The sequence below is a fragment of the Protopterus annectens genome, chromosome 5.part0 (assembly GCF_019279795.1).
Source record: "Protopterus annectens isolate FY-2018-M chromosome 5.part0, PAN1.0, whole genome shotgun sequence".
NCBI classification, from domain to species: Eukaryota; Metazoa; Chordata; order Ceratodontiformes; family Protopteridae; genus Protopterus; species Protopterus annectens.
Genome location: NC_056735.1, coordinates 931,413,867 through 931,433,450, shown reverse-complemented (window position 1 = coordinate 931,433,450; position 19,584 = coordinate 931,413,867). Strand labels below are relative to the sequence as shown.

At 38.2% G+C, this 19,584-nt stretch overlaps 1 protein-coding gene across 6 annotated transcripts in view; it reads left to right on the top strand.

Annotated features, from left to right (window-relative positions):
* The window catches only part of CD96 (CD96 molecule), a 629,135-nt gene that overhangs the window by 179,568 nt on the left and 429,983 nt on the right, over positions 1-19,584 (top strand). For all 6 annotated transcript variants that reach the window (XM_044072718.1, XM_044072716.1, XM_044072717.1 and 3 more), the window contains exon 6: positions 14,209-14,299. In XM_044072718.1, coding sequence (XP_043928653.1) covers positions 14,209-14,299 — 91 coding nt within the window. The remainder of the gene's footprint in view (positions 1-14,208; positions 14,300-19,584) is intronic.

Here is a 19,584-nt window from a genome sequence, read left to right as displayed (position 1 = left end):
AATGATTTATTAAAAATCTGAGTAAAATTAGGAGCCAGTTGATCAGCACAGATTTTTAAACAAGAGGGTGAAACCCCAACTGGACCCATTGCTTTCTTAATGTGCTGTCTTTTATAAAAACAACAGACATCCTCCTCAGAGATGTATGTGTCTGGACAGGTACATGCCAAAGGGAGCATTATATTCAACGACTGGCCTAATAAGGGCAGAGTACAGGAGGATAATATCATCCCTAGATCTAGACACAATCCCTCTTTTTAAAAGCTGTGCAATATAGAAAGACTTTCTTACAACAATAGACACATGTTGGTCAAAAGTTATGTCACTGTCCACATATGTACCTAAATCCTGAACAGCTGGGTGAAGTCTTAGAGGTGTATTGCCAATATTGCCAATGAATGGTGCAGTGGTGCAGTGGTAGCATTGTCACCTCACTGCAAGAGGTTCTCCAGTTCTATTCTTGGCTGGTGCTCCTTCTGTGCGGAGTCTGCATGTCCTCCCTGCATTCATGAGGGTTTCCTCCCACATTACAAAGACATGCATCTGGAGCCTTTCTCCCTAGGTCTCTGCTGAAAATTGTCTTTGTTCCAAGTCAGACTTTCCTGGTTAATAAATAAAATGCTGTAGTTCTATGGAAGATGACTTCCCAAAGGATACAATAATGTATTTTTTCACATTTAGTTTCAGTCCATGATTTTGGCACCAGTTATTTGTTTAACATATCTTCCTGCAGGATGGCTAAGTCATTTAGCGATTCAATGACTGCTCATAGTTTGCTGTCAGCTGCAAACTTAGTCAGCCAGAACTCTATGGTATTGGCTTTTACTTTAGAAAAGTATATGCCAAACAGGAGAAGTCCTAGCACAGAACCCTTGGGGACTACACAGGTGGAAGGTCCCTTTGTGGAGGTAACTTCCCCTATTTTGATTATCTGCTTTCTATCTGTGCCACAGCTAGCAATTCAGAAGGTGACATAGGTTTTTGTTCCCACTTTATTTAGCTTTTCTTCTATGCCTGAGTGGGAAATTGTGTCACAAGCTTTGGCCAGATCAAGGTATGACATGTGTACCATTTTGCCTATATCCATTTTTTGCCGTCCTTTTCAAAAAAATCCACCAGGATGAGTAAGCATGACTTGCCCCAGATGAATACAAGCTTAGACGCGTCTAGTGTTTGGATGTTCCCTTAGTTCTGATCGATCAATTCCATGATAAGTTTTTCTGTAGCTTTTCATATCAGATTTATGGGTCTGTCATTGCCTGGGGATGTGGAAGGCCCTCCCTTATGTCGGGGAATGACTGTAGCTATTCCCCATTAACTTGGTACAAAACCTATATGGAAGCTGAGACTGAGCAGTATTGTTAGGGGTGTGGCTGAATTGTGTGTCATGCTATTTAAGGTGCATCCATGGATATTATCAGGACTGACTGATACAGTACATTTAGCTTTTGATTACTATCCACAAACCTAAACATCCTGCTGGACAACTCCTCCTCTCCTTCTCCTTGAGTAGGAAATGGAATGCTCTCCGCACTAAGGACAATGTCAAATACAAACAACTTCAAAACACAGCTTTACACCTACCTCTCCTCCAAATGGAAATGTAACTGCATTCTCCCTACCTAGAACTCTTTAACAAAAGCCCCTGGGAGGGTATCCTCCTGAGTTCCTAAGCACCTTATAGCTGGCTATAATCTTCTGTAGCTAATTCTCACATGATCTCTCACACTCTGTAAATATTGTAAATAGCTTTTGACTTTGACTTTAACTGTGAATTTGTTAAAATGTATCCACACAATATTTTTCCACTATGGGCAATATTGCTCACACTTTGTATTATTTGATATGTATTTGTAGTTGTACCTTATTTTTATTGGACTGCTATCTTTACTGTAATCTGTTTCATAGAGCTTTTCTCCCTGGGCCTCCACTGAAAATGGGCTCTCTGGGCCCAGTAAACTTCCCCGGTAATCAAACTGGAAATAAATAGCACTTTTTAAGACTTAGTTTTTCTTGTGTGATAGTTGAAGGTGAATTAGTTTTAGGTATATCTTGAGGAACAGGCAAAAGGAAGAGACAGGTAATATCAAACACAATCAGCTCAGTGCATTGCTATGTTGTGCTTTTTAGATTATGAACATAACTAAAAAATGCCTTGTGATTGTCTTTGACTTGGATAGGTATTTTTGCTGCAAACTTGGCTTTGATGGATTTTATTAAGCTCCTGAATTGGTTGTTTATTTCAGTGAAAAGGGCTCTAACATTCTGGGAATTACACTTCTTTCTTTTGATTAAAATTATTTTCCTTTTATTACAAAGCTTGTTGATATTATGGTTCCACCATGAAATTTTGTTTCTGGGGTTTGCCCTGAACTTGTTCCTACAGGATACAGCTGTATCTATCCAGCTGTTTACATGCTGATACAGTGTGGTGGTGTACATTTCTTTGTATTCAGTGGCGTTAACTGGGTTTGATGGTAATTTGAAGCTTGCCAATGTATCACTTACGAGTAGGTAGCTTATCTTAAAGAAATTTCTAAAGGTACCTTTGTTAGAGCACTAAGGATGATTGCCCATATATATTTTAATGATTTAACTCATTAATAAAGGACACTGCCTGTTCCTCAGATTGGACCCCTTTCAGCCATGTCAGTCTAGGCCCCAAATCAGTACAAAAGTAAGATGTGTAATATACAGAATATAAAACATCACATAAATACGTACTAATTAAAAATAATTTAAAAAGTATTATTTCTAAGTGGTATATAGACATAGCAAATGTACATATTACATGCAGCATGGCATTGTTTTTGTTATTGCCTTTGTTTTATCTTATAGTGCAAACTCCTTTGCCAGGATTTTCCTTTGGGTTTATTATTTAAAATATGTCTTGCCAAACGGATTTCTAAGACATATTTTCTGTAAGCATGACTTAAATAGGAAATCAAGATCCTGGTATATAGTTTGGCTATTATTCCATGAAACACACATTCCAACTTTCTACAAGCAAAAGCATTTGATCAAGTCTGTGAGAGGTAAATAAAATAAAACAATGAGGTTAGGGTTGGCAACAGGATAAGTCTCATCAGCAGCTCATAGTTTTACTCCAAGCCATCAGAGTTTGAGTTCCAATTAGCGTTACTATTATAAAACAAGAGTGCATAAACAGATTTGCCATGTAACTGTATTTGTTCTGCTTATCATGTTTTTTGCATCTGACTTGTTGATACGTCACAGAAATAGACAATATATATTGAAAAAGACCTGAAATTAATCATGATGTCACAATAAGGCACTCTCCCACTTTTTTTACTTCGTACTTCTCAGAAATCTCAGTACCCCCATCCATTGCAAGGTCTACCAGCCCCTCCTTCCACTCAGGGCTGCAGCTGGTATGGATTGTAAGGGCATGTTGGTAGGCCATGTTGTTGAGTGCTTTTTCTGTTTGTTTTTCTTTGCTTTTCTTTTTTCTTTCTTTTTTCTTTTTTTTTTGTTTAATTTAATGGCCTACCAAACTACCATCTTTTTTCCAACACCTGTCCTGTTTTCTTCTATTCTGTCTGAGGGCTACTCCATTCCATGAGTCACAATTCCCTTCATGAAGCACCTACACAGATGTTCTCTTCCCTTGGGATATGCATACCCATCTCTCCCTGCCAGCACCTCATATACCTGAGCTGCTAATGTAGCCATGGTAACCTGTGTCATAGTTGCTGCTTTATTCATCTACTCCTTTGCACTGCCTCACAATTAGACATGTCATGTATTTTTAAATATATGTAGTACAAGGAACACTCTGATTAATTTTTGGAAATGTTTGATAAATTATATTGTTATGGATTTGATTGTGTGGAACAACATATCTGTAACAAGCTTGTTACAGCTAAGTACATTCAGATGAGCCATGCCTTCATAAAACAAAGCAAACTTTACAGTTCCATATAGACAGCAGTCATGTGAGAATTGCACCATAAAACACCACGTGTTTATAAGTTGCTAGAACACATCATAGGATCATAGGAAGTTATATAGCTATTCGCCCTGAGGCCCTTATAAGCCTAGTCAAGAGTTTATCACATGTTAACACCTGGTGCCCCTGTCCAGGAGGGACACAGTTGGAATCCAGGTGATGTATTTTCTGTTTCCCATCCAGTTATCCAGATTGCGCTTAAAAAGGGGTAAAGGGATGCTGTACTTGATGTGGAGAGGGAGTCTATTCCACAGTTGGGGGAGTCTCTGGGACAAAAATAATCTGTCCCGCCAACCAGTCCTACTGATGTCACAGACCAGGTTGAGGGCATGTGTGTGGGTTACTTGAGTGGAGCTTGACTTGCGGATATGCAGCAGTCCCATCAAGGCAGGGTCCGAAATCACCTTGTATGTCAGGCAGAGGTCACCTCTGAGGAGTCTGCATGAAACTGAGTAGAGGGATAGGGCTTTTACCCTATCTGTGTATGGTAGATTTTTGAGGCCCTGGATTCTCTTGGTGAGGGACCTCTGTGGTCTGTCTAGCCGCTTCATGTGCTTTGTGAGATACATGCCAAAAGAGGCATTGTCCTCAATAATGTGCTTTATAAGGGAAGAATACAGGGATGTTATGGCCTCCTTGGCTCTGGATGAGATACCATTATTTATGAGGTGGGCCATGTAGAAAGCATTCCTTACAACGGAAGCAACATGATGGTCAAAAGTCAGGTTGCTATCAACCTGGGCGCTCAAATCCCTCACAACTGATTCCATGCTTAGGGCATTGTTATTAATGTGTGCCAGGGAACGTTGATACACAGTTTAGATAGTTTATTCCACAGAAGTTAAAAATCACAAAGAGTGTTCAGACCAGCAGTGTACTGTGTTAACGCTCTTAACATCAACACTTCAAATATGTGCCTCACACATAGGACTTCATCAGACAATATGCTTCAATTCAAACACCTTTAAATAGAAAATAAATTGAATATAATTAAATTAATTATCCACAGAACTTTCTCTATTAGTTCAAACAAACCAATCATTGTACATAATTCATGAATATTAATGCCTATCGTGTTAAAGTGCAGCAGTGCTTCATATTTTAAAATTATGTTTTAAAATATTCCTTTATTATCTATTCATTGTTAAAAACTAACATGAATTTAATATTTCAAATAGTTGAATACAATTTTCAAATATAAAATAAATATATATGCAATAAATAAATACTTGATTAAAATACATTCAAACTTTAAAATTTCCTATGTTATGCTTGGGAAATGGCTTTGTGTGTGTAGTAAATAGTTCCATCTAGTGTCCATATCCAGAATTACACTACAATTTATTAGCTCTTATTTTAAGTAAAGGAGAATATTTTAAAACATAATTTTAAAATATGAAGCACTGCTGCACTTTAACACGATAGGCATTAATATTCATGAATTATGTACAATGATTGGTTTGTTTGAACTAATAGAGAAAGTTCTGTGGATAATTAATTTAATTATATTCAATTTATTTTCTATTTAAAGGTGTTTGAATTGAAGCATATTGTCTGATGAAGTCCTATGTGTGAGGACGAAAACGCATATTTGAAGTGTTGATGTTAAGAGCGTTAACACAGTACACTGCTGGTCTGAACACTCTTTGTGATTTTTAACTTCTGTGGAATAAACTATCTGAACCGTGTATCAACGTTCCCTGGCACTTGTTTCTTGGATTTGCAGTTTTTTGAAGTGCTACTACACTTTTTTGGTTCATGGTGAAGAGGAGGTGGGGCCGTTTGATTCCCGTGTTCAGGTAGGATGAGTTCTGAAGCGCAAGAGGAAGCAGGACAAGCCAGGAGGCTTATCGGACAGCTAACAGAACTAATAGACTTGCTTACACCTCTATGCGCCAGTCTCGTCACCGGAAGCAAGCGTTTGGTTGATCGAGGGGAGGGAGCTGAAGAGCTAGATGAACCCAGAGGGAAAAGGAAGAGGGAGCTTATCGGCGAATTCAATGGAGCCGGCGACCTTCACAATGGGACTTGTTTTAACCCTAATGACACCCCTGGTATTCTCCTTGATAGATCGACGGAAGAGGAGCTAAGGAATGTGAACAGACAGGATATGGGTGCTATACCCAAAAGGAATGCAAACCCATCGATCGGTTTGCAAGGCACTGTTGGTTGCAAGGTACTGTTGCATTTAACAAAAAAACTACAGTTGAATGGCTCAAGCGAGACATTCATTTTAGAGTTAATACAAGTAAAAATGAAGGATTAAATGATGGTGAGTCCTACGCTATGGAAATTGATAGACTCAATAGTTTGTTGACTAAACATAGAACTTTAAGTATAGAAAATGCCTATCTGAGGGAATGTTTAAACAGGGGAAATAGTCCCTAAAGGTTTAAGGGTATACAAATACCCTAATAATGTGCATATTGGTTCTCATTTTCATGAATGTTTAATAAATGTTTTTAATAATTGTGGGTTAGAAGTTATGAAGTTAATTATTGAAGAGAATGATGACAAGCAAAGGGAACTGGGGAAGGACATTGAAATTTTGGACACTTGCATTACTACTGATTTAATACATGGTATCAAAGAGGAAAGAGACAAATATTTCCAAATGAGAAAAGATATAGATATGAAGTGTGAGGAGGTGATCCAGCGTAAGTTGGGTAAATTACATAGGGATGTCAACGAATATGAAAATCATACATGTTACCCTAAACCAGTTTATCAAGGAAATAAAATTAATAGCTTTAAAGGGAGATGGAACAACAAAAGAAAGAATTTTTATCATGAAAATAGACAAGGGTTTAGGGAAGACAGTAGGTGGAATGAAGAAAGTTATGATGTAGGTTTCCCTCCATTAGGGGGAAGGGGAATATTGCAGGATGGTAACTCTAATTATAGAGAAAATTTTCGGAACCGGGGGGGGGGAGAAGAGGGAAGGGGAGATATTTGTAGATACCCCTATTCCAGACCATAATGATTCTAATACTGACAACATTGTGAATGACAAAGTGAAACATACCTATCAGAATTTTACTATTTACAATTTTAGCTGTTTGACACTGAATCCTAACCACTTTTTATTACTCAGTAAAGGATTGAAATATATACCTAACAGTAGAGGTGATTCCACAAGGACAATTTTGGATGTCAAGCTGTTTATGAGGAAAATTAATTTGGAAATTATGGCCTCTAGGGCTGGTTTCAAAAGGGATATGATGGGGGAAAATACTTTAAAGAGAAAATCAACCTACAATCCCCCTCTAATACCCCAACTAAGGAATTTTGAAAACATAATGATTGACTCAGTTAGAAATAAACACAATAAAGGATGGATTCATCATAATCTGAGTAAGAAAGAGAATGAGACTTTAAGAGAATTAAGTAGCAATTCCTCATTGAGAGTTATGAAACCAGATAAGGGTGGGGGGATAGTCATAATGGATACAATTCTATATGAAGGAAAGATGAATTCTATCTTGAGAGACGACAATAAGTACACTGTGGTATCCTTAAATTAAATTAATGTTGCCTCTCACAAAATTGACTCAATTTTACAAGACCTTGTGACAGAATATAATAGATGAAAAAACCTTTAAATATTTGGAAGTTAAGAAACCTAAAGTAGCTACCATATTCGGGATACCAAAAATCCACAAAATATGACAAACCCACCCCTCAGACCCATCGTTACAGCTGAGGGTTCCAAAACAGTTCCCCTTGCAAAATTTGTGGATTTTAAAACTAAGCACATTTGGGTCAATAATAAATTGATTCTTAAAGATTCCTGGGACTTTTTGGGAGAATTAAACCAGGACATGTACAGGGATGACATTTTGTTCATTACTATAGATGTCATTGACTTGTTTGGATGTATACCACATTCTGAGGGGATGGTTAATTTCGAGGAGACTGTGTTCAATGATGAAAATCTGAGTTTGGATGATAAGATAGCAAGTGTGATACTCATGGATACAGTTTTAAAATATAATTTTATTATGTTCAATGGTGAATAGTACCAGCAGAAGACGGGAGTATCTATGGGGGCAGCTTGTGCCCCCACATATGCTAATATCGTCTTGTCCAAATGGGAAGAGCAGTATATCATCAATTGCAGGTTCAAGGAATCATGGACAATATACCATAGATTTTTGGACAATATTGTCATCTTTTGGATAGGTAGTCAATTAAGATTTCTAGAGTTTATGGAATATATCAACCAAACTACTAAGTTTTTGAAGTTCACACACACTATTAGTACTGACTCATTGAAATATTTGGATATAGAAATATATAAAAGGGCAGGTAAATTTGAGAGTAAGGTATTCAGAAAGGATACATATGTGAATTCATTTTTACATTATGACAGCGCCCACCCCTTACACAGCAAGAGAAACATTGTCAAAGGACAATTAGTAAGGGGTTCAAGAATGACATCAAATGATTTGGATTTCAAAGATGAATGCAGGACCCTAACTAATATGTTTATAGAACGTGGATACCCAAAGGATTTTGTAGAGAAGTTAAGCAAAGAAGTAGAGGGTGGAAGGTTGGACAGATTTAAACCAATACTTGGTAAGGGGAATGATAATAATCCTGAAATGGGTAAAATCCCTGCTGAAAGTAGGAAAAGAAAATGAACAAGATACCTACAGGAGAAGTTTGGTAGTAGAATATAATAATCCTAACTTTAAATTAAGAGAGATTTTTAATAAGGAATGGAGTAAATTCAGTTCCTTAACTGATATAGAGAAAATATCTAGAATGGAACCAAAAATAGTTTATAAAAATTCATCAAATTTAGGTAAGATACTAGAAAGGAGTAGTGGGAAAATAAGTAAAGGAAATAAAGGGAGGATTGGGACATATAAATGTGGCAGATGCCAACAATGCCCATATATTATGAATAAGGCGGAAATATATATAGAAAGCAGAAAGAGATGGTTAAAAAGTAGGAACTATTACAATTGTGAGAGCAAAGGGGTCGTTTATATTGCTATTTGTCAGAAATGTCAGTCGTTTTACATGGGTAAAACGGAAAGATGTTTAAAACGAAGAATATATGAACATAATTATGACATTCTGAAAGCTAAAAACACTAATGCACTATATAAACATACCATGACATGTTCTGAATACAAGTTTAAATTTTATGTGTTGGATCAAATCAAGCCAGATATTAGGGGTGGCCTATGGGAGGAAATTTTGGAACGTAGGGAACTGTGGTGGCAGGTCACCCTAGATTCCAACACTAAACCAGGGATTAATGACTTTCTAACAATTTCTCCTTTACTTAAAATAAGAGCTAATAAATTGTAGTGTAATTCTGGATATGGACACTAGATGGAACTATTTACTACACACACAAAGCCAGTTCCCAAGCATAACATAGGAAATTTTAAAGTTTGAATGTATTTTAATCAAGTATTTATTTATTGCATATATATTTATTTTATATTTGAAAATTGTATTCAACTATTTGAAATATTAAATTCATGTTAGTTTTAACAATGAATAGATAATAAAGGAATATTTTAAAACATAATTTTAAAATATGAAGCACTGCTGCACTTTAACACGATAGGCATTAATATTCATGAATTATGTACAATGATTGGTTTGTTTGAACTAATAGAGAAAGTTCTGTGGATAATTAATTTAATTATATTCAATTTATTTTCTATTTAAAGGTGTTTGAATTGAAGCATATTGTCTGATGAAGTCCTATGTGTGAGGACGAAAACGCATATTTGAAGTGTTGATGTTAAGAGCGTTAACACAGTACACTGCTGGTCTGAACACTCTTTGTGATTTTTAACTTCTGTGGAATAAACTATCTGAACCGTGTATCAATGTTCCCTGGCACTTGTTTCTTGGATTTGCAGTTTTTTGAAGTGCTACTACACTTTTTTGATTGTTATTAATGTGATAATTTGTCGGGACATCACTCTCCCTAAAGGGGATGATGATGCATTTTTTGGTATTCAGCTTGAGGCCATGTTTCTGGCACTAGTCATTTGTTTGGGTGAGACCCTCTTGGAAGATGTCTACATCAGTAGTGGAATTGATGTCAGCACCCAGCTTGCAGTCATCCACAAAGTTGGTCAGCCATAGCCCACTGGTTTTGGCCTGCACCTCAGAAAAGTATATCCTAAATGACAGAGTCCCCAAGACCAAACCCTGGGCTATGCTACTTGTTACGGGTCTACTGCTTGAGGTGGCTTCCCCTATTTTGACTAGGTGGGTTCTATCAGTGAGCCAATTAGCTACCCATCTGGTAACATATGGATTGATGCCTAGTTGAGAGAGTTTATCTATTATTCCCAAGTGGGGAATAGTGTCGAAGGCTTTGGCCAGGTCAGAGTAGGTGATGTGCACCGTCTTCCCCTCAACCATGGCTTTGGTGACTGTCTCAAAGAAGTCAACCAAATTTAATGGACATGACCTCCCCTTGATGAAGCCAAATTGTGTGGGATCAAGTATATAGAGGTTGCCAATGTCCTTGTTAATGAGGTCCATAATAATCTATTGCATGGCCTTGCAGATCAGGCTAGTTACGTTGATGGGTCTGTAATTTCCTGGATCAGTGGATGCTTTACCTCTGTGCAAAGGGATGACAGTGGCTGTCCTCCACTCAGCTGGGATGAAGCTGGTACTTAGGCATTGGTTGAATAGGGCATCTAATTGTGCTGCAAGTTCCTGCCTATGTTCATGTAGGATGCGGCCTGGAATGTTATTGGGTCCCATGGAAGCTGTATTTTTTGCCTTTGAGAGGGCAGTGATGACCTGTTCCCTAGATATAAGGGGAAGGGAGCAGGTACTCAGGATGTCCTGATTTACTGATGGAGGATAGAGGGGTGAAGTTTTCGTTGAATCTGTGAAACAGGAAGTTTGTTATATCTACTGAATTTGTATATGTAGTGTCCTTGACCACCAGTTCTGAACAGATCTGGAGGCTTCCTTTGAGACTGCGGACATATGTGAAGAAGGCCTTATGATTGTCTCTAGCTGATGTGCCAATTTGAACTCGAAGTCCACTTTGGAGGATTTCACTAGTGATCGTATTTGCTTGTTCTGACTAAGGGGAGATTGATTCCAATTGGGCACTTGCTCCTTCTTGGTCCTGGACAGCAATTTTTTCCGTTTGTTATAGAGTTTATTTATTGCAGATGCCCACCAGGCAAGTTTACTCTTCCTTGCAGAGGATGCTGTTGTCCTGCGGGGTATTCCTAATTCCATGCATCTATATAAATGCTCGCATAGTGCTTTGGTGTAGTTTTGGATACTGATGCCAGTTCCTAGAGAGGGGTAGAAGGATGTGAAGCTATTCATACCATCCCTCAGGAGGCTGTAATCAGCTTTTGAGAAGTCTTTTGTTTGACCTTAGCTGGAGGGGGTCAGGGGAGATGGTGACTTCAAAAATGACCTCTTTATGGTTGGCTCTTACCAGAAAGGATGATACTGCAGGAATGATGCAGTGGTTACTCATGTTGGTTAATACCAAGTTCAAGATATTGTCACCTCTTGAGGGGGTACTGACTAGCTGTTCCAAGGCAGTTGTATTGACAAAATTGAGGAATATCTGGGCATTTGCATTCTGGCATGAGTAGTTCTTCCAATCTATGTTTGGGTAGTTAAAGTCACCCAGGATCAGGGTAAAGGGTTGACTCTTGATAGATGCGAAAGTGTCCAGATAGGAGGATTGGGCACCTTGAGTCAGATTTGGGGGCCGGTAGCTAGCTATGATTTGTATAGGGGTATTATCATTGATTAACTACACCTGGAGTGTCCCCTGTATGTCATACTATTTGACCAGCCTGGAGGTGTATATGTCTTTTATATATATTGAAACTTCACCTCCTTTGGCTTTACTGCCCACAGTTTGGGGTCTGAATGTATGATAGGATGAGTAACCAGGTAAGGCTGTGGTGCTCTCTGCAGCTTTGAACCCGTTTTCTGTGACTGTGCAGATGTCAGCATATTCCAGGGTTAAGAATGCTTACAATGAGTGCAGTTTCATGTTTAGACTTCTTCTAGCATTTAGCAGCATGACCTTTAATTTGTGTTTTATTGAAATATTTATGATGGTAGTTCTAACCTCATCATTTTTCCTAAAAAAGGCACTATGGGTGAGGCAATTACCTTTGCCAGAAGCCTGAAGCCCAGGTGAGATAGATGCAGTCCATCTGTGGCAAAGCATCATGGTCTGTTGATCATATTTTCCTAGGCTGTCAGATATTGGATCCCCCTGGAATGATACGAGAATGACACCAGAAACTAATTGTTAAAGTCAATAATTTTCTGTTTAAATTAAGGCATCATTCTGGGTGACAGTAGAATGCTCCTCATGGCTAGGGACATACCTGCTTGGGACACACATATTCAGTGAGTTCAATTATGTCTCTCTTTATATAGTCCACTGTCTCAAGTCATTACACCAATATGGACTATGACAGAGTCATAGCAGTATCTATTGTTGAAAGACTTGAGTGCGTCTGTAATGAGGCAGATTCTGGTCCCTGACAGACAACTAAATGTACTTTCTCCTTATTCAGCCTGGTGAGAAGCACATCTGTTTGTCTCACAATGGAGTGTCCTATGACTAATATGTTGAGTTTATGGTTAAGCCTTAGCGGCTGTGAGACATAGGTGTGTGGACTATACATGGTATGTGGTGTGGTGGGCTGTGGAGATCAGAGGTCTGCTTTGTTTGGGTATTTTTTTTGTTCAGGATATCCGCATATGTGGTCTGTGTTGTGTAAGTGTGGGTGGCATTTGAGGTGTAATGATTGTGTTGACAACCTTCTCAGTGCCAGATATACTAGCTTGTGATTCCTAATGTAACTGAATATCTCGAAAATTGTGTTCCTAGGTGGTATTAGTAGATGATTGTCTGTGTACATGAGGCAGTTGCTACACTGTATCAGGATGCCCATATCAACCAGACTGGTAGGAGAAGCTGTAGGAAATTGTCCTTACATATTTGTCAGAATCTGAAGGAGAAAGGTCAAGGAGAGCTAAGGGGTAAGCCTAAAGGCCAAGTGCTTAAAAGAAAACTGAGACTTAGAATAACACTTTAAACAGGCTATAAACAAACAGTAATAATTGCAACAGAAAGATGCAATTGAACACTTTAGAGGACAAGCAGCAAGTAGCAGAAAAAGCAAGACGAAGTAATAGAGTAGGAGAAGGAAACACAAATACAGTAAAAGCAGCTGAATAAAGTGGGTTTTTTTGTTTTTTGTTTGTTTGTAAGTAAAGTGGAAAGGGAGAGAGGAGGAACAGAAGATAAGGAACTAAGGGGTTTGGCCTTCCCAAATGATCTCTGTATTAGGTAGAATGAGCTAAGTAGAGGTGAGCAATTGCAAAAGCCACCAACTTTTAGAACACAACAGCAGTTGGGCAGGAGGCTGGGAGAAAAACAAAATTCAGCTAGAGTTCAGCAAATATATAGATGCAGACACAGAAAAGTAAATAATTCAGTCCAGCAAATAAATAAAAACAGTGCAGTACTGTTAAGAAACACTGAACAGTCAGATAAAGTGCAAAATATACTTATGTCAGCTCTGTAATACCAGATTGTTTAAGAACTCATGTTGCTGCACAGATGCCAATCAAATAGGAACTTAATTGGAAGTCTTCTAACAGACTAAAAAGCTCTTAACTCACCTTAAGCTGCCACACAGCATTTGTTTTAGTGCTAGCAGTACATAGGACTAGCCAGAACTTCCCACATTATGGTGGGTCTATAATCATGGCTTGTTCTTGATATGTGTATTTGAAAGGAATGCAATACTTTGATCAAAATACAAATCTCTTGACATACTGGAGAACCAATCATAGTCCTCTGTATTGTAATTAATGGGGTGGGAATCAATACCATTAAACGTTGAAGATTCATAAAGTTTACATTCTAATTCTAAATAGAATTAGAATCCTATGCTCCTCCTTCTTTCAGTTGTATACTATCAATCATATTACTAGAAAAGTTAGGCTTGTTAACTTCAGTGTAGTTTTCTGGATCTGGGACCCACTGATGTGTTGTAGTGTTTAGTTAGACCATTTTTAATATATATTATCTGTTTAATGAATGACTACTGTTGGCCCAGGACTAATCAAGTTGATATAGTTTTAAAGGAAATTATTGTCTATTTTTGATGGTGTTCTTGACCTAATCATTTGATTAGCTGTAGTCTGTTCATCATGAACTAATACTGTTCCAATTTGTTCCTTAGACCAGTCTTGTATGCACTACCTGGAAGGCATATCCTAAACCTCATGTGATATGGTACAGAAATGGTAAACCATTTCACCCTGAAGAAAAAGGTAAGAAAACCTAATACCATCAATGATTATTCTATGCTAGTATGTTGTAAGTTCTAATACCAAAATTGCAAGACAGACACAAAAACTCATATCAAAGCCATCATGCTACTAACCACACTCACCATCATGCCAAGTCCTTTTTTTCTTTTTTGTAATGTAGAGTTCCATCTTGAAAGATATTAAAGAAGATCAGGGCCAGATTCATAAAATAACATTCAGTTTTTCAAGAGAGTATCTAGTCTGTGATTACCAGATGTGGAATCTTAAATTTTAGCTTTCACTCTCATGGTACTACGTAAGTGGTTTGATATTTTATATACAGTAATATGTTAGGATATTCACAGAAGCTTGTGTAACAGCAAACATTCAAAATGGATTAACATTAACAATTGAACAAGATCTAGATGCAATCAATAAATATGTTAAAGACATTTTAGAGTGGCAAGTTTATACTAGACTTCAATTTAATGGTCAACAATTTTATCTATACTTTTTGGCAAACCCTCAATTTAGCTTTAAAGAAAGTTATTTTATTACATATAAATATTCTGTTGATAAACATATGAATACAATCCACAGCAAGGCTTTTAAGACAACTCGGGCTGCTTATAGAAAATATATACATATCCACGTAGCCAAGTGGCTAAAGTTATGGCCTTATGTGCAGTAGGTGCAGAGTTTGAATACAGGGAAGAGAAATTAAGCAGGTATTTAGATAAGCTTTGTGGCACATGTGATAAGTGCTTAGTGCTATAGTGTATACTAATAGATAGGTAGGGATTCTAATATCACTAAAGACAACTCTGTGTATGTGAGTGCACAAATATATTTCCATGCAGCACTACCACATATTGCTATATGGGTGTGCAATTGTCATGCATTTTCTCAGTCATAGTCCATGTGGGAGTAAATGACCTGAGACGTACCTTCCTAGACTATATGAAGAGAGACATCATAGAGATCTCGGAATATGTGTCTCAGGTTGGAATGAGCCTAACATTGAGCAGCATTTTACCTTCTCAAAGGATGATGCCACAATATGAACAAAAGGTGATTGACTTTAATAATTGGCTTAGTTTCTGGTGTCATTCTAAGGGGGTGCAATATTTATCAGCATCGAAGGAGATGGTCAACAGACCACACTGCTTTACCAGGGATGGTCTGCACCTCTCCCCTCTAGGCTCTTGAATATTAGCTAAAACAGTGTCTTCCCCCATAATGTCTTTTTTAGGCAATGCCAAACTGAAAGTACTTCTGACATAGCAAATCAAAACTAAGAAAATCTAAAGGTATTATTGCTCAATGCTATGAGTCTAAACAAAAAACTCCACTCCCTAGAAGTTCTCTTTACCCTAGAGAATGCTGATGTCTGTACGGTCACTGAGGCATGGTTTAAAGCCACAGAAAGCACACCAACAGTGCAAGGTTATAATGCTTTCAATATATTTAGACCGGTTACTTCACAGGCAGGGACTAAAGGTGGAGGTGTCTCAATTTGCTTCAAAAATAAATATACTCCAAGGATGGTCAAAAAGGACAATGCACTTGAGCTGCTCCATTTTCAAATCACCATAGATAAAATCCAATACCACTTCCTTGCAAGCTATAGGTCCCCCTCTATCACCCAGGAAACCCATACCATGTATTTAAACTTATTAAAAACACTAACCATCCAACCCAATACCATATTCAAGGGTGACTTTTATTACCCCCCTATTAACTGGGAATCCTATATGACAACAAATGTAAATGCACAGATATACCTGGATTGTGTAAACGCAAACTCCCTGGACCATATTGTCAATACACCAACCAGGGATGCAACTATACTGAATCTGGACTTCACTAATATGGGAGACGGCTGCACACCCCCTACTGTAATGTCTTCCCTGGCAAGGTCAGACTGCAAAATGGTCTCCATTCAGGTAAAATAAAACCTGGACCCCCAGTTAAACTGGGAATATTCAGGAACTATTCTAAGGCTAACCTCCTGCTCTTAATTGAAAACCTGACAACATTTCAAGCCCCGATAAACCCTGAGAACACTTCTGCCTATGCAAAATTGTTCACAAAAACCCTGTACAAGCATGTTAATAGCTGCACAGAGGCAGCTTTACCCAACAGGAAGAAATACAGAACTAACTCAAAAAACAAGCCACTCTGGTGGAATCACAAAATCAGTTGGATGTATAACAGAAACAAGAACATCATGACAAAAATTAGGAGGTGCAGCACCCAGCAGGATAAAAGCACTCTCACCAAAGTAAACAAACAACTCAGAGGACAACTAAAGTCTCCGAGGCCAAGGACAACCACAAAACATTCTTTAACTATGACCGCAACCTCAAAGGCAATACACAATTGTGTGCAAAGCTCATTCTAAATGGAGCCACCTATACTGAGCCATAAGATACAGCAAACCTCCTGGCTGAAAAATATAGCTCCAACTATACTCCATACTCCCCCTCAACCTTTCCTCAGGAAATATCATCAAATATAACTCCAGCTACTATCACTAGGGAACATGTCCTAAATGCTCTCTCTAAGACCAAGAACACTGCATCAATGGGCCCACACAATATCCCAGGATGCCTTCTAAATAGCATGAAACATGACCTATCAGGGCCTTTGGAGCTACTATTTAACTGTAGCTTCCAAACAAGATTCATGCCTCATGAATGGAGAAAGGCAACAGTCATCCCTATGCACAAAGGTGGGCCATCTACAGACCTTGGGAACTACATACCCATAAGTCTCACCAGTCTTGTATGTACAGCCATGGAAAGAATGATCATAGAGATATAGTAAACCTGTCGAAACTGAACCCAACCCAGTTTGGTTTCGTCAAGGGCAGATCATGCCTACTCAACCTGGTGGACTTCTTTGAGAAGGTCACCAAAGCAATGGATGAGGGCAAAATTGTTCACACTGCCTACCTTGACCTGGCTAAGGCATTTGACATAATACCCCACTCAGGCATCGTTGACAACCTCAAGAGGTTAGGTACAAACCTGTATGTCACCCGGTGGATAGCCAACTGGCTCACAGACAGGAACCAGGAAGTTAGAATTGGGGAGACTACCCCTACAAAAAGGCCAGTCACAAGTGGAGTCCCTAAGGGATCAGTCCTTGGACCGCTCCTTTTTGGCATTTACTTCTCAGAAGTCAAGGTCAATGTCAGTGGCCTTTGGCTGACTAAATTTGCAGATGATTGTAAATTAGGAGCTGTCATTGAATCTCACCCTGACACTAATGTTCTCCAGGAGAGGCTGACACAGACAAACAACTGGTGTCAGAGCCATGGACTAAAACAAAATGGCAAGAAATGCGTAATAGTATCCTTGTGGAAGACATCCATCCCTGGTAACTATCATATTGACAACACATCCCTTAGAGCTGACCCAGTAGTCAGGGATTTAGGGACACACATAGATAGTAATCTAGCCTTTGATCATCACGTGTCTACAGTGATGAGGAAATCATTCTATGTTTCACAACTTATAAATAAAGGTATGGCATCTAAGTCCAAGGAAGTCATTGTCCCACTGTATTTGGCATTCATCAGACCTATCATTAAGTACAATGCCCTCTTTGGTATCTAACTAAACGAGTGGTCTCCAGCAAGTAGAATGTTCACAGAGGTTCCTTACGAAAATAATACAGGGAGTAAGTAATATGTCCTATGCAAACCACCAGCTCAAGGCCCTTTTCCTGTATTCTGTCTCCTGCAGGCTTTTGATGAGGGATCTATGCCTGGCATACAAACATAGATAGGACCTGCTGGAGAGATAGGCATGCATCCCAGAGACTACCCCATCTATGCAACAGGCTCCCCATCCATGTGAAGCAGAGTTTTTCTCTAACCCAGTTCAAGTGCAACTTGGATAATTGGATGGGAAACCAGAAATTCATCCCTGGTTTGAGACCCATGTCTCTAAGAAAAACAGGTAACATAAATGGTTCATCTCCCAGGCCCATGCTTACACTTATCAAGGCTATCAGAACTTGTCAGAGATTTGGGATGCATAGCTAGACTTAAAAAGGCCCTTGTGGTCATTAGCCTAATAAACACCTATGAACCTATAGGGAGATGAAGATAGCCTGGTTTAAATATACAAAATCTCTATCTCTTCCATCTTTGAATCCAACAACATATTTTGAAGTTACAAACTTGAACATTTAGATTCCATGGAATGAACTCAAAGTAAATTTGCCAAGGAATATACCTACATGGAATGATGCAGCACTCAAATGTATTCACTGTTCAATATAGCGGCAAATTAATCTTGGCTTACAAAGCCTTTAGAGATGAATTATTACTAGTTTCATTAAACTGGAATGTTCAGAACACAAACACATAAAAACATAAATTTTCAAACTTTGCTAAACAAAACCAAGATAAGAAGTAGCTATAGAAAAGTTTATTCCAGCTGCTTAAATCAATTCCCATACAATGTTCCAGCATGAATCAATTTAAATGTAACTTGGATGCTTAGATAGAATACTACATATATACATACATACAAATATTTCAAGCAGAAGCAGTAATGCCTCTCTAGCTCACTAATATATCAAACCAGTTGTTTCCATAAGTGTCCAGGCTGTTCTAAAAATATCTAAACTAGTGCTTGCTTTAATATAATTTGGTAGTCTGTTCTTTGCATCATCTGTTCTCTCAGAGAAACAATTAGTACACTTCTCATTCCTATAAAATCTTCTACATAGGTTGTCTGATGATTCCCTACTACTTTTTGATAACCCAAAACATTCCCGAGGTAGTTATCTCTAACTGTCCTATATACCTGAATAAGATCGCCTCTTAAATCTCTGTAAAAGACACTGCACAAGTTCAGATATTTTAGTCTTTCATACTAACTTGCATTTTCACATCTATGGATGCCGTTGGTATATTTCTGCTATATCCCTTCCAGTTTACTCCTGCTTGTTTTACTGTAGGTTCCTTATTGCTATTTCATACTCAAGTTTGGGTCTAATATAATTAACAAACAATGTCTTCATCGTTTGTGTTTTCCTAGACTTTATAAATCTTTTTATATAACCTGTAGTTCTATCATTATACAATGACTAGCCATTAATATCCAAAAAACGTATGCATCCCAGAGACTACCCCATCTATGGAACAGGCTCCCCATCCATGTGAAGCAGAGTTTTTTTCTAACCCAGTTCAAGTGATTGTTCAGCCCAATCAGTGTGCCCGTTGCAAATCCGAGAATATTCTAATGGAAAAAGATCCAGTCACCTGGACTTTTTTTCCATTAGTATAT